The sequence below is a fragment of the Schistocerca cancellata genome, chromosome 2 (assembly GCF_023864275.1).
Source record: "Schistocerca cancellata isolate TAMUIC-IGC-003103 chromosome 2, iqSchCanc2.1, whole genome shotgun sequence".
In the NCBI taxonomy this organism is placed as follows: Eukaryota; Metazoa; Arthropoda; class Insecta; order Orthoptera; family Acrididae; genus Schistocerca; species Schistocerca cancellata.
In genome coordinates, this window is record NC_064627.1 from 538,378,095 (window position 1) to 538,391,929 (window position 13,835).

Below are 13,835 nucleotides of genomic sequence, written 5' to 3' on the forward strand. Positions count from 1 at the left end.
ACACAGAACACACCATTATGGAGTCACCACGTTTGAACAAGCCTAGTTGACAACTTGGGTGCATGGCATACTGGGGTCTGTGCCAGACTCGAACCCTACCATCAGCTTTTACCAAATGAAATCGAAACTGATCTGAGTAGGCCACGGTTTTCCAGACGTCTAGAGTCCAACCGATATGGCCACGAACCCAGGAGAGGCGCTGCCGGCGATGTCGTGCTGTTAACAAAGGCACTCGAACCGCCCGTCTGCTGCCATAGCCCATTAATGCCAAATTTTGCCACACTGTCCTAACGGATACCTTCGTCGCACGTCCCACATTGTATTACGCAGTTATTTCACGCAGTGTTGCTTGTCTGTTAACACTGACAACTCTACGTAAACACCGCTGGTCTCGGTCGTTAAGTGAAGGCCGTCGGCCATGGCTTTGTCCGTGGTAATGCATGGAATTGGATATTCTCGGCACACTCTTGACACTCTGAATCACGAAATATTGAATTCCGTAACGATTTCCGAAATGGAATGTCCCTTGCGTCCAGTTTTCATGGTGTTGCAAGTTTGAATGACCAATACTGCAGCTGATTCGCAGGATACCTTTATTTAGCACTTTGGCAATACACAAACGCACGGCACATTTGAAACCTGTGCTGTGCGCCGCCAGGCGTGCTCGTTCCCACAATACTCGTAGTACGAGGCGGCGTAGCTGCGCAGTGTCTGCGAGAGGCTGGTCAGCGAAGCGGAGATAAGGCGGATGTAACGGACAGGCGCGGCCCTGCGCGGCGCGATAGAGGCAGATTTTCCTGGTGGCTGTGGCGACGAGACGACAGCTCACACGGCCTTGAGCGGCCGCAGTGTGCGGAGATGCGCGCCGCGAGTCGGGCGCTGCTTCTGCAGCTGCTCCTGCTGCGGCTGGCCGCGGCGGCTGCTCAGGAGGCCGACTACGACTACGACGTGTCGCAGCATCAGAACTGCGTGCCGTTAGGCTCCCGCACGGTGGAGATTCGGTGCAAGTTAGAAGGCGATAGCGTGGCCGTGTGCCGCGGTCGAGGCTGGGAGGAATCAGACGACGTTCCGACGCTGCGCATAGGCCTCCGCGACGCCGGTGCCGTCTCCTGCGCCTCTCTGTTGACAATCGAGAGGGGCAGCTACCCAATCTGTTACGAGCGTCTCAGCTTCCGCAACTTCACCGTTGGCTGGGCTGAAATTTACTCTGATGACGCTTCAGAGGACTGGTGAGTGCTGCCGTCTCTGATGTATCGCATGCCTTCATTTCTGTATTGTGAGCTACTCCTCAAGGGTATTTTACACGTTGAAACTAACAAGGAACACCCTGAGTGCGAGGTCGTAAGTTCAGTATTAAGTAAGATTCGTCTGAAAGTGATGTGCTATTAATTATGACAGGAAAAACATTAGCTGCTAATGACTCACCATGTGGATCAGGAGAGCGACAGAAAATAGTTGTCCGGAAAGTGCAGAGATCAACCTTCTATGGGCTGTATGTATTACACTTCCCAAATTGGACATCGTCGACATTCAAGAAATTTTCAAAACAAAGCTTTAACTTGCACAATGAACACCGAATGAAAAATGGCACGCCACAGTAGTCGCAAAGGTTCGCACCATCAAAATTTAAAGCGAACTCCTGGGAAATCACAAACCGCGTATGAGGTTCAGCTAGGTATCCACTCTTAACGGATGCATATAGCACCATGTTAGTGTGACGAGGTGATGAGAAATGATGGAATGGGAGGCAAGCAACGGAATGAGAAACATTCTGTCGTGGAGCTTATCGTGACTGGCTGTCCTTAAAGGCATAGCTGCAGATAGTGCGACAACATGCTGTCTAGACAAGGGAAAACAAACATCCAGAGGTTGAATTGGTCTTGTGCTTCCAGATAGTATGAATTGCATTGTCACACATTTTCAGGAGGGATAGTTTGCTCTAAGGAAATATGATTTTTATGCGCAGACCAGGAATCCAGGAAAACCAAGCTATTTAGATCAGCTATTGACCAAAAGCAGTGCTCATACCATATTTACAGTTCTCTTACGCCCATTTTCCCACTCTTCCTTGCTGTGACGTAATTATTCCCTACTGCTCTTACAAGGCCACGAGAAAGAATCGTAAGGGGCAGAGCACCTCCAACTTCTCACAGCATAATAAATAACTTTGTATCCAATTTACCATCCAGATTAACAGTCGCCATAATTGTACACAAATGCGTAAAGGCACTAATGTTAATCAATCATGAAACAACTCGTTTGGTATCTCTGATTTCCAGGGCTCCTTTCAAATGCATTTCCTCTTCAAATATCGATTGGTTGGAGTTGAAAACAGATTCCTCACTGAATTATGGGATAAGTTTGTTTATCTCATATACAAATTTTCGGGCCGATTCCACAGTTTGCTGTACATCGTCAAGCTGACGCTTTGTTTGAAATTTTATCTTATGTTTTTCAATTCTGTAGTCCTGTTTACAGCTATGCAACCATCCACTGCTTCCTTGAAATTGCTGTAATCTTTATCGAGCGCAAACTGGTGTGCATGACGTAGTAGGAAACTGTCATGCACATCCCGTAAATTGTATCGAACATCTTTGAATCACGCAAATACTAGTTTTTGGAACAAGTGCGCCTCGTCGTCTCTTGGATATCCGTAATTTTTCTTATGCACAACGCCGTCATATTCCTGCGCACATATTCGATACATGTTCATAATTGCTTTTTAACTATGGAGCAGATGATCTTCAATGTATGTAATTATGTTTCGTACCAGCTCCTTGAACAGCGACTGTCATTTACTACGTTTTACTGGAGAAGGTGTTTGTGTCTCCCTCTCCGACAAGGACGTTGAACTACGTGGCTCGCTATCTGTTTCTACAGCACTCCCACTTGTTAAGCACGTATCATCATCTGTAACTACTCATGTAGGATGCCTGCACAGCCGGTCGTATAGGACAGCACACATTCCACTGACTCATCTTGAAGAGACGCTAACATTTCATCTGCCACTTCTTTCTCACTCTGCGTAATTCTTCGGTTTCTTTCTGACGAAATGTCAACTTCGGCAACTGTTGTAGATATAATGCAATGTCTGCTTTCTTTATCGTTTCCACTACTCTGCTTTGTATCAACACCACTAGCGCCGTAGCACTGCTGTGAGTTACTCGTCGACTAAGAAGTTCAACTACGCTGCGGAGCCTCATACTGTGCTCACACTTGGGACACCGCCAGCCCAGCCCCCTTTTGCCATTAGCAGCCAATATTGTGGCTGCATGGTAGACAATATGTGGGGCATCGAATGCCGTGAACATCATCAGCCTTTTGTGACGTCGTACTCAAGGGCTTCCTTGTTAAGTTTCGAAACTGTGCTGCCGGCCACTGCCCATGCGCGGCGTGCCGTGGCGAAAACCGTTGACGACACTATTCAGTTTCGCGACCTTCCAACTATCGCGACATGAAACCGTCAGTTGCATGTGTTTTTAGGCCGGCCGGAGTGGCCGAGCGGTTCTAGGCGCTACAGTCTGGAACCGCGCGACCGCTACGGTTGCAGGTTCGAATCCTTCCTCGGCCATGGGTGTGTGATGTCCTTAGGTTAGTTACGTTTAAGTAGTTCTAAGTTCTAGGGGACTGATGACCTCAGCAGTTAAGTCCCATAGTGCTCAGAGCCATTTGAACCATTTTGCATGTGTTTTTGGGTTAGGTGGCGTGTCAATACATGCGACATAAACTAGGAAAGAGAGAAAATTGTTCGCTTATAGGCAGTTACACTATGCATAGATGCTTGCGGGACTGTATCCATGACCATTACAAGAATATGGTGTGACGCTGTACTGTACCTGAGAAAGTTCTTCGTAATATAATCATAGAAAGATTCAAGTTGTTGGCGTCATTGAGCAAAAGAGATACTGGAAGAAACAACAAGTCATCTAAGATTAATAAAGGTCCATATTTGCAATAAAAAATTGTGTAGCTGTCCTGAAATCAGTACGAAATCATCCGAAGATACTGACGAAATAGACAGCTTCAGTAAAAACAGATTGTACAATTACGGACGTTGCCCACAGGTGGTGTTAATGTTGAAAATACAAAGTACAAAAATTAATTGCACGAAGAGAAAAACTTTAATGCCTGAAAGGCGGAGAAAAGCAAGTTCCGAAATAGGTGTCATAACAAATATTTGGCGCAGATTTTCCGATTGTGGAGTTTGGATCACGATATGGGTACTGTGGTAACGAATGAGAATCTCCACTTAGGAAAAGAAACGCAATGTGATCCACAGTTTCAGTTTCGATGTTAATGCTTTTCCCGTTCAGTATTTTTATTCTTAACGCATTTAAAACACAGATCCTTGAATTGTTCTGACGTCATTCTTAGTTGGATTAAGTAGCTTCTGGAGTCTTGCACAATAGTTTCTTTCAAAAAATTCGCTGAACACCAGAGCTGATGTCTTCCCTTTGTCGAGTCACGTATTCCAAGATGTTTGTTCCTTTTCTTTCGTACCGGTTTCAAGTATACAAGCACGAAGTCCGCCACTACTAATTTAACTGCCCAGGTTTCATTTATGATATAACGATGGCGCGGCGTGACACACATGTCGGAACGGAAGCGTACACTAACGGCACCGGGTAGACAGCAGTTTAAGAAACTACTGTCACAACTCTGTTTTCAAGAAACGAGTTCCGGGATCTCGTGTTCTGTGTAAATCAGGTTTTTACGAGGGTCATTTCATAAACAATGTTTGGATTAGGGATGGACGATATTACACATTCGTGTATTAAACACACACGATGTATAGTATTTATGCATCGAACTGAGCCATTGTATTGTTACAGCTTCGATATATTCGAAGCATCGAAGCATTTTATTCGATGCACCGAGGTGGTGAACCTACTAGATTACTTGTTGTTTTGTCTTAAATCATTTTCGTCTTCTGAAAGGTCGCATGGATATTCGTTCGCTTCATGAATCGGAGCGTAATTATCACTTGAACAGAAACTAGTGGCCAAATCTTCATGCGTCAGGCCAGGAAGAAGGTGAGACGCAAAATCGTGAAGGATACATAGGTGCTGAATTTTGGTACTTATTTCACCTATTTCTCGTTCCAGTATCTTTACTCTAAAGTACAAACTGTTTTTAAGCCTCAAACGTTTAGTTCTAAGTAATTAGTTTCGAAAAGTTGTTGAGGTACACTTTGTTCGTTGTAAAACTAACGTAGGTGTAAACATTACACCACATACCCTTCCCCAGTGTCATTTACGTGATCGCATCAAACTTTCCGCATAATTCAGAGCTTTAAATAACCACGATCCATTGTGTACAGGCACTTGCAGCTGTAACAGCTGTACATCAAATGAAATTTATGCGTAATTCGTAAACACGATGAACGACAGACAAATAAAAATTCTACAGGCGTTTTTCAGTATTACTTATGAAACGGAAGTAACACAGTAAAACGCCGTCATTGCGTTTCGCATGCGACCAGACGAAATAATAAACCCAAACTGACAGCACTCAGAACAAAAAACTTGTGGCAAACACAGTGCAATTCTTACGCAGTAGGTATTCAGTGCAGGAAGGAGTTTATTAATCATTACCACAGTGTAACTATATAATATAAGAAGCAGTCAAATGAATAGGAGACACACGGAAAAGACAATGGACGGTCGATGCTCTCGTGGAAAAGTGTTTGCGATTGCCTCTGCAACCACTATTGTACCCAGCGTGCACATCTTCGTCCGTAGCAAGTCGGCAACCACGAATGTCATTTCCAGGGCTCCCAAGTATGGAAATCGCATGGGGAGAGATCGGGACTATATGCAATATGTGTGTTTCCCAGAGTACTCTAAACAAACTTAGCAACATGTGGACGCTCTCGTTTTGACCTGAGTGCCTCTTTTACGTACGCTAAAGGCATAACTTACAGGCAATCAGCCTGTAGTTTCTGAACCCTTCCATTTCTGGATCCGAAGTCTTTCGACAGAGTTCCGTGCATTAATTTTGGTACGTCTGGAACACTTCGCGCAGAACAGTTCCGCCTGCGCAGAAAAACATTATGGTCTTGAGGGGGAGGGGGGGGGGCGATGGTTGACTAACACCTGCCCACCTGAGAACGTGGACTCTTCTCATTGCTGTCTCTTCTGTACATGGTGTGACGCCGCTGTCTTCGCGCAGCTTAGTTGCTGGCAAAATCGTTCATTATCAGGAATCAGTTATCATATGCGCTGCCATCAAACGTATGTCGAAAGAGGAAAACACGGTAGCAGACATAACATTGAAAGGCTGTGCTACTTCCAGAACGATGCGGAAGGACGTATTTTACTTTGGCTGATCATTTCTTTTGTGACAACTTTTGAGTACTCTAGTGACAAACTGTCGCTTTTGAACGCCTGTACTTATCGAATTACTTGGTTATACTGACGTAACCTGTTAATATAGTCGCTTACAAACTCGCTAAGCCTGGCTTATAAGTCATGATTTTTGTAAACCCTCGTCGCCAGCTTTGTAAAGGCCTCGTCGCTACTGCTGTGGAGGCCGAGTTGCCATTGTTGTTACGGTAGGCCGAGTTTGTCAGTTAATGAAACGGCTTCTGGTACAATACACTGCTAACACAATTTCTCCTTGCCACTATTACACAGTTGTGCCTCACGGTCAGAATAGCATAACGAAGGTTCTACAACACTCCAACAATTTTAACAAAGTCACACAATGAGTTAAAATCTTTGCTTATCATCGTGACTTATTGAATAATGAAGTCTGCAACCATGCTTGTAATATAACACAAATAAAAGGCCCTCAATGACTCAGTGCAAATAGGTAAACTTCACAGTACAAAGCAAATGCAATTTACAACAACTGTCTATTCACATCTAAGAGTTCACTAAACGACGTTGCCAGCCAAGTAAGTCCTGGACGATGATCTATAACCAAGTGGGCGAGAGCTACTTTTCTATCTTCCGAGTAGGCTTCTGTAAGTTGTCGTCCGGTCATTGGCGGATTGTACTCGGCCGGCAATTGGTCGAGGCGAAGTCGATATCTTTATCCTCAGCGCCGCCCTTGGCGCTGGTGGGTGTCGCGCAAGTGGCGAGTCTCTATGGGACTGGCATCAGCTCGCATCTTTGCGCCTGCAGTGCTTTTGCCCTGGTTCTGTCTTGTTCAGACGACACAACAATGTGTTCACAACGAAACCCCCCACTGCCCTCCACCCTCCACTACTGTTGCACCCTCCCCAACCACGCAATCCGTGCAGGTATAGGCTGTTGAGAATGTACGGCTGCCATCTGCATGTTACGGCCACCACATTCAGCCGGCCGGGGTGGCCGAGGGTTTCTAGGCGCTACAGTCTGGAACCGCACGACCACTACGGTCGCTGGTTCGAATCCTGCCTCGGGCATGGATGTGTGTGATGTCTTTAGGTTAGTTAGGTTTAAGTAGTTCTAAGTTCTAGGGGACTGATGACCTTAGAAGTTAAGTCCCATAGTGCTCAGAGCCATTTGAACCATTTTGAACCACATTAACTTGTATGTTTCGCAGGCCAGGTATGGCCCCTGCTTCACCTAGGACGTAGTTGTGTAAACAAAAGAGACGAGGTATGGTGTACCGTCAAGCCGCCAATGGTCGCCACAGCGTACAGGAGAGCCAGTCTCGCCACTATGTGGCAGGCGGGTCGCAGCACACAGCGCTGCTGACGCTAAGGCTGTCGCTGCACAGGCGAGGGTGGACCCTCGGCTTGATCAGGAAGTTCTAGCGCTGGTGCGCTTCGCCTTCCTCGTGGCGGTGTGGCGAGTGGAGTCGTGGCGGTAGGGAATGACATGGCGGTGTGCATATGCTTTTTTTTTTTTTAATATCCAAAGAAGACAGGAGGGTGAGAGAGAGACAGTAGAAGTGGAGGAAAACGAAAGGCCTCATGTGGCTGGCCCGATGGTGGGTATTTTTTTTTTTTTTAAAGAGAAAAGGATAGTAGAAGGGACCGTAAGAGAAGCAGGAAAACGAAAGGCTCAATTGACGAGCCGGTCTTTTAATGAGATTGGAGAGAAGAAGCAGAAGAGAGAATGATAGGAGAAGAAGATCAGAAAAACGAAGGCCAACCTAGCCGGTCGCTGACACGGATGGTGAGGCAGACACGAGTAGAATGAGGGGTGGGAGAACCAATAAGGGGGAAGGGACCGGTCCCGGGGGGGGGGAGAGTCTATGGAGGGAGTGGAGGAACAGAACAAGGAGGGAAAGAAGGACGAGAGAACGTGGAAGAGGCGTGGAGCAGCTGGCAGGAAGGGGGGGAGAGAGAAAGGAAGGGAACATGGGGAGCGAGGAGGGGAGGTGAGAAGGGGCGAACAGGGATCAGTGGGCAAGGAGGTCAGGCCATCGGGTGGTGGCCAGGCGATGGAGGCGGGTGCCAAGGAAAAGGATGAGAGGATTGGCAGATTGGCGGGAGTGGTGGTAAAAGGAAACGGCAGAGGAGCATACACGGTCGTGAAGGAGGGGGATACCAGCAAGCAAGTGAAGTTCGCAGGTGGGAAAACGGTATGGGAGGTGGAGAGCAAGCCAGAGAGCACGGTTCTGCATCGTCTGGAGATGGTGGAGATGTGTAGGGGCGGCATTGCCCCACACAACTGAAGCATATTTGAGGATGGGGAGGATCAGGGACGTTTAGAGGAGGACGCCAAGATGCTGGGGAAGGGAGGAAGATGGACTGATGAAAGGATAGAGCTGACCGAGGCACCCCAAGGCCTTGCGCCATATGTCCTCAATGTGGGGACGCCAGGTGACGGCCCTGTCCAGGGTGACCTCCAGATATTTGGCAGTCCCTGCTCATGCGGGTACCAGGGACAGTGACAGGGGGGGGGTAATTGATGGGCCACCAGCGCTGACACATGATGAGCGCCTGTGTTTTGACAGGGTTAAAGGCGAGGCGCCATTTTCTGGCATACTCCATGAGAGCGTCGATGGCAGATTGAAGATTTTGTCGGAGGAGGGCCTTGCTCCGGGAGCAAGCATAGACCACCATATCATCGGTATACAGGGCAAGATGAACCCATGGAACGGTGGGCGCGTCGGCCGTGAAAAAGGCTGTAGAGGACAGGGCCGAGCACACTCCCCTGCAGGACACCTGTCCTGATGCGCCTCTTGGTGGAGGTACCTCCCGGGATCCGGACATGGAAGGTGTGGTCTTCAAGGTAGGTGGCGATGAGACGGACATGAGAGGTGGAGAAGCCGTGGTCAAAGAGCTTATACAGCAGACCCTCATGCCAGACTGAGTCGAAGGCCCGGGAGACGTCGAGGAAGATGGCGCCGAAGTACTCCCGATGCTCGATGGCGTCCAGTGCCTCCTTGACGAGGTGGAGGAGCTGGTGCATGGTGGCATGGCCATGGCGGAAGCCAAATTGAACATCGGGGAGCACGCGCTCCCGGGCGACATGGATAAGGACTTGCTTTAGATACAGCCGCTCAAACAGCTTGGAGAGGGCGGGAAGGAGCCTGATGGAATGATAACTGGAAGGGGAGTGAGGGTCTTTCCAGGTTTAGGGATGGCGATCACCTCCGCATGTTTCCAAGTGGAAGGGAATTACCCGGTGGAGAGGATGGAATTGAAGGCGGAGATAAGGATGGGAATGGAGGGTGGGGGAAGCTGTTTGAAAAGCTGGTTGTTCATGGTGTCAGGGCCGCCAGCTTCCCGAGGATGGAGGTACCGACGCTCCCGGGCAACCTCCTAATCCGTGACGGGGGTGATTACGTCGTCAGGGTAATGGGTGCCGAGGAACTGGTGGACTCAGGTCATGACCATGCGGACATGGGTGGGGTCGACGGGGTCATCGACCGGCGTGAAGCTGCATGCAAAAACATCAGCCAAGGCGTTGGCCTTAGCATCAGGATTGCACACAGCCTCAGCACTGAACAAGAGGGGGGGGGGAATATGGGGACGCTTACGGAGGAACTGGGAGACCAGGTGCCAAGCAGACGGTTCGTGGAGGTTGAGGGCGGAGAGCTTTGCCTCCCAGGCTTCATTGCGATGGGCTTGAATAGCGGTCCATATCTCGTGTTGCATGCGGTTCACGTGGCACTTGGTGGCAGGGTCGCGGGTGCGTTGCCAGTCACAGATGGCCCGGTTTTTAGCAGTGATGAGGGCACGGATGGCCAGGAGTAGAGGGCGCAAGTGGGATGGTGGATGAGGGGGATGGGGAGGGGTGGCAGCAACAGCAGCAGCTACGGTGGCATCCGTGAATTGGGCGAGAGTGAGGTCAGCCCCCACCCTGGCAGCTTTGGGAATAGTGGGCAGAGCCACCTTGACGTGTCGCCGATAGGAGTCCCAGTTGATGCCCCGCAAGTCGAAGGAGGCATGGGGTGGTTCCAAGGACCTGACAATGTCGATGGAGTAGATGACGGGGACGTGATCAGAGGCAAGGGCGGCACGAGTGGTGGCGGCGATAGGGAGGGGGAGACCTTTCACAAGGGCGATGTCAAGGACATCTGGAGGGCCACGATGGGGGAAGATGGTGGGGTCGAACAGGCCGACGACGCGGGCAGCATGCGTTTCGACCACGCGAAGGAGGCGACGGCCATGGTTGTTCGTGAGGCGGCTGTGCCAGGCATTATGCTTAGCATTGCAGTCGCCCCCAACGAAGAGGTTGCCGCCTAAAGACAGGACTGTGGCGTGGTGAGGGGCATGGAGGAGGCCACAGGGCCGACGGTAGAGGGCCACAAAGGTTATAGGGCCTTGCACAGTGTGCACAACGACGCCAGTGGCCTCAAAGGTGGCAAGGGTGGGGAGGGTAATCGGGTGGTGGCGGAGGGAGTTGCGTACATACAAAGTGGTTCCACCCAATGCGGTTGGCCGATCAGTCTGGTAACAGCAGAAGTTGGGGACCCGGATACTGACCCCCGGCTAAAGATGTGATTCGGTAAGGAGGCAGATATCTACCCCTTCGTCAAGAAGAAACTGCTGAAATTCCCCTTGCTGGCGGTGGATGCCATTGGCATTCCAGACGAGGATGGTGAGGCCATGGAGTCTAACAGCCATGACGGGGGGTGGGGAGGGTGGCGGTGATGCGGGAGGGTGAGTGGGAAAGGGCGGCTGCAATTTGTTGGGGAATGGAATGTAGGAGGGCGTCAAGGGCCCCAGTGATCGCAGAGGTCAAAGCATCCATGACACTGGAGATAAGGTCTCCAAAGACCGGGGGGATGGGGGACGAGGGGAGAGGATGGGGGGAGGGACCAGGATGGGCATGGGGAAGGAGGGGAGGGGGCTGAGGGGGAGCAGGGGTGAATGGGACTTGCTGGGGGTCGGGAGAAGGGGGGAGGTGGTCAGGAGGGGGAATGGGGGCGGCGTGGAGGGGGAATGGGGAGGGGTGGGAAGTTGGCGGGAGATGGGATGGGTGGGAGGGCGGCAGGGAAGATGGGCCATGAGGACTGGACCATGCAGGTGGACCTGCAGAACCAACCCTGTGACGCTCCACAGTGGAAGGGGCCGCAGAGCGTCGCTGATGGGCGCGAAACGCCTTAATTTTGGGACAGCCCTGGTAGTTGCCTGTGTGGGCGCCACCACAGCGAGCACAGGTGGGGGGGACACCTCGAGGTTTAGAACAGGAGGTGGATTCATGGCCACTGGCGCACTTGACACAGCGTACCGCTCAAGTGCAATCACTTGCATAGTGCGCCAGGCCCTGGCATCGGTAGCAAATGAGGATAAGGCACTGGGAACGGGGTTTCTCCATGGTGACCGAAAAATGGTCGATGGTGGTTAGAGTGAGGAGGACCCTATTTGCCGGTGTGTCGTCGGCAGAAACAAAGTAAAGGGGGGTGGGGAGTTTGGTGCGGGGAGAGACGACACGGGAGATGACAGCAGGGGTGATACTGAGGGCAAGCAACGCCTCCCGGAGGTCGGCGGTGGCATATTTTAAAGGGAGGCCGCGGACAACAACCCGGAGCCGCCTCAACCTCTGTGGGGAGGTGGAGCAGCCGATGTTCTGGGCACCAAAGACATGGAGGACCTTCGCGAGGTCGGAGGGGGACTGTAGGTAAAGGCGGTAGAGGTCTCCGCCAGTATGCTTCATGCGGAAGTCAGATTCAGTGATATGGGTGGGGAGGTTACGGAGATTGGTGTAGGGTTCAGAATATTCTACCAGAATGGGAGGGGGCGGCGGCGGTTTGGGGTAGGAGGGCTGGGAGGGGGGGGGGAGGAGTGTCTGCCGCGCCGTCAGAAATCGGTGCAAACTGGTTTTGCACTGGGACGGTCGGCGGCGCGGTAATGCGGCGGCAGGGCGCTGTCTTGCGGGGAACGGTGAATCCCTCCGCGTCAGATGCTGCCTTCTGCTTCTTGCCCCGTGCAGCGGCGGTGGGGGCGGCTTCGGAGTCGGAAGAGGCCGCACATGACTTCCTCTTGCGGGACTCCTTCTCGACCTGCATGGTGGCGTCTGCGTCGTCGGTGGCAGCGGCGTGAGGGTACAGAAACAGCCGAGCTCCCAAAGTGCGGTCAAACGGGTACTCCCCCTCTTCCGCAGCGTCACGGAGGACGCTGAGATGTTTCTTCAGGCCCTCCGCGATGTCGCTGTCGTCCATGAAGCCATCAAGGGAGTCGCAGTCCGACTGTTCGGAGACATTGACAGCGTCGGAAATGTCCGGCATGTCTAGGGCGGACGAGGGACGAAGGAAAGAAGCGGAATCCTGCCTTTGCCTCGGCGCGCGCGGGCTGGTCCCACGTGAAGGGGGCCCTGACGCGCCATGTGCCCTATCTACTCGCCTAAGGGCGGCGGCATCGAGTCCTGAATTGATGCCACATCGCCCAGAAGTGTCAGCAGGAGAGGACGGCGTCGGCGGCAAGCCGCCAGCGGAAGAGGCAGCACTCTCAGGCGAAGGTCGAGAGTCCAAGGGACGAGCCATCTCAAATCCGGTTGAATGGGCCGGGTTGTCGTTGGTGGGGGACCGGATGGGGCCGCTGACGAAGCTAGCTCCGCCAGGCGGCGATCCGCCACACCCTCAGCTCCAGAACACGCATCAGTCGCAGGTGACATCGCAGCTCGGAATCACACAGCGCTGTAGTCGCGGGCGTTAATTTACATCCGCGTGCTCACGTGATACGACGCATGCAGCCTTTTGCAGTCGTGTCCATAAGTCGGCGCTTCGCCCACGGAGAGACAGTTAGGTCTCGAGCTCCGAGCAGCCAATAGCCGTCTCGAGTCTCCGCTACGGACACCGCCTATAGCTGCCACGTCGCTGCCCGCCAAGGTGGCGTGCCGCCCTCCCCTTGTCCCGAGACACGTCCGACGCGCTCCCGCCAGCCGCTCCGAGTGCACCGCTGCGTGTTGTTCGTTGTGACTGCTCCCGCCACCTCGTGGGACAGTGTACCTTGCTACTCACCAGTTGACTGCTTACGAGACCCCAGCCTTGTGGGGCTGTATCGTTACCAGCAGACTGCCTAGGAGCTCTCAGCCTGATAGGACCGCGTTGTCCAAAACATGCTGCTCATCAAAAGACTGCAGCAGCCTCATGGGACTGTGTCGTCGTTTATCTTCCCTGCTCCTCAATACACTGGCTGTTCTCAAGTTTCATAGACGTTATTCTCAGAGGTTGTATTTACAAGGGAAGGTCACGACGTTGGGATCACAGATTTACTCTAAACTTTGTACACCTTTAGTAGGGCTGGCCGGTGTTGCCGAGCGGTTCTAGGCGCTTCAGAATGGAACCGCGCTGCTGCTACAGTCGCAAGTTCGAATCCTGCCTCGGTCATGGATGTGTGTGGATGTCCTTAGGTTAGTTACGTTTACTTAGTTTTAAGTCTAGGGGACTGCTGATCTCAGATGTTAGGTCCCATAGTGCTCAGAGCCATTTGAACCTTTAGTAGGCCA

At 51.6% G+C, this 13,835-nt stretch overlaps 1 protein-coding gene across 2 annotated transcripts in view; it reads left to right on the plus strand.

Annotated features, from left to right (window-relative positions):
• The first annotated feature begins 846 nt into the window (after window positions 1–846).
• Window positions 847–13,835, plus strand: part of LOC126162093 (toll-like receptor 4) — a 121,800-nt gene continuing 108,811 nt past the window's right edge. For both annotated transcript variants that reach the window (XM_049918369.1, XM_049918370.1), the window contains exon 1: window positions 847–1,229. In XM_049918369.1, the coding sequence (XP_049774326.1) occupies window positions 859–1,229 (371 nt within the window). In that variant the 5' untranslated portion in view covers window positions 847–858. The remainder of the gene's footprint in view (window positions 1,230–13,835) is intronic.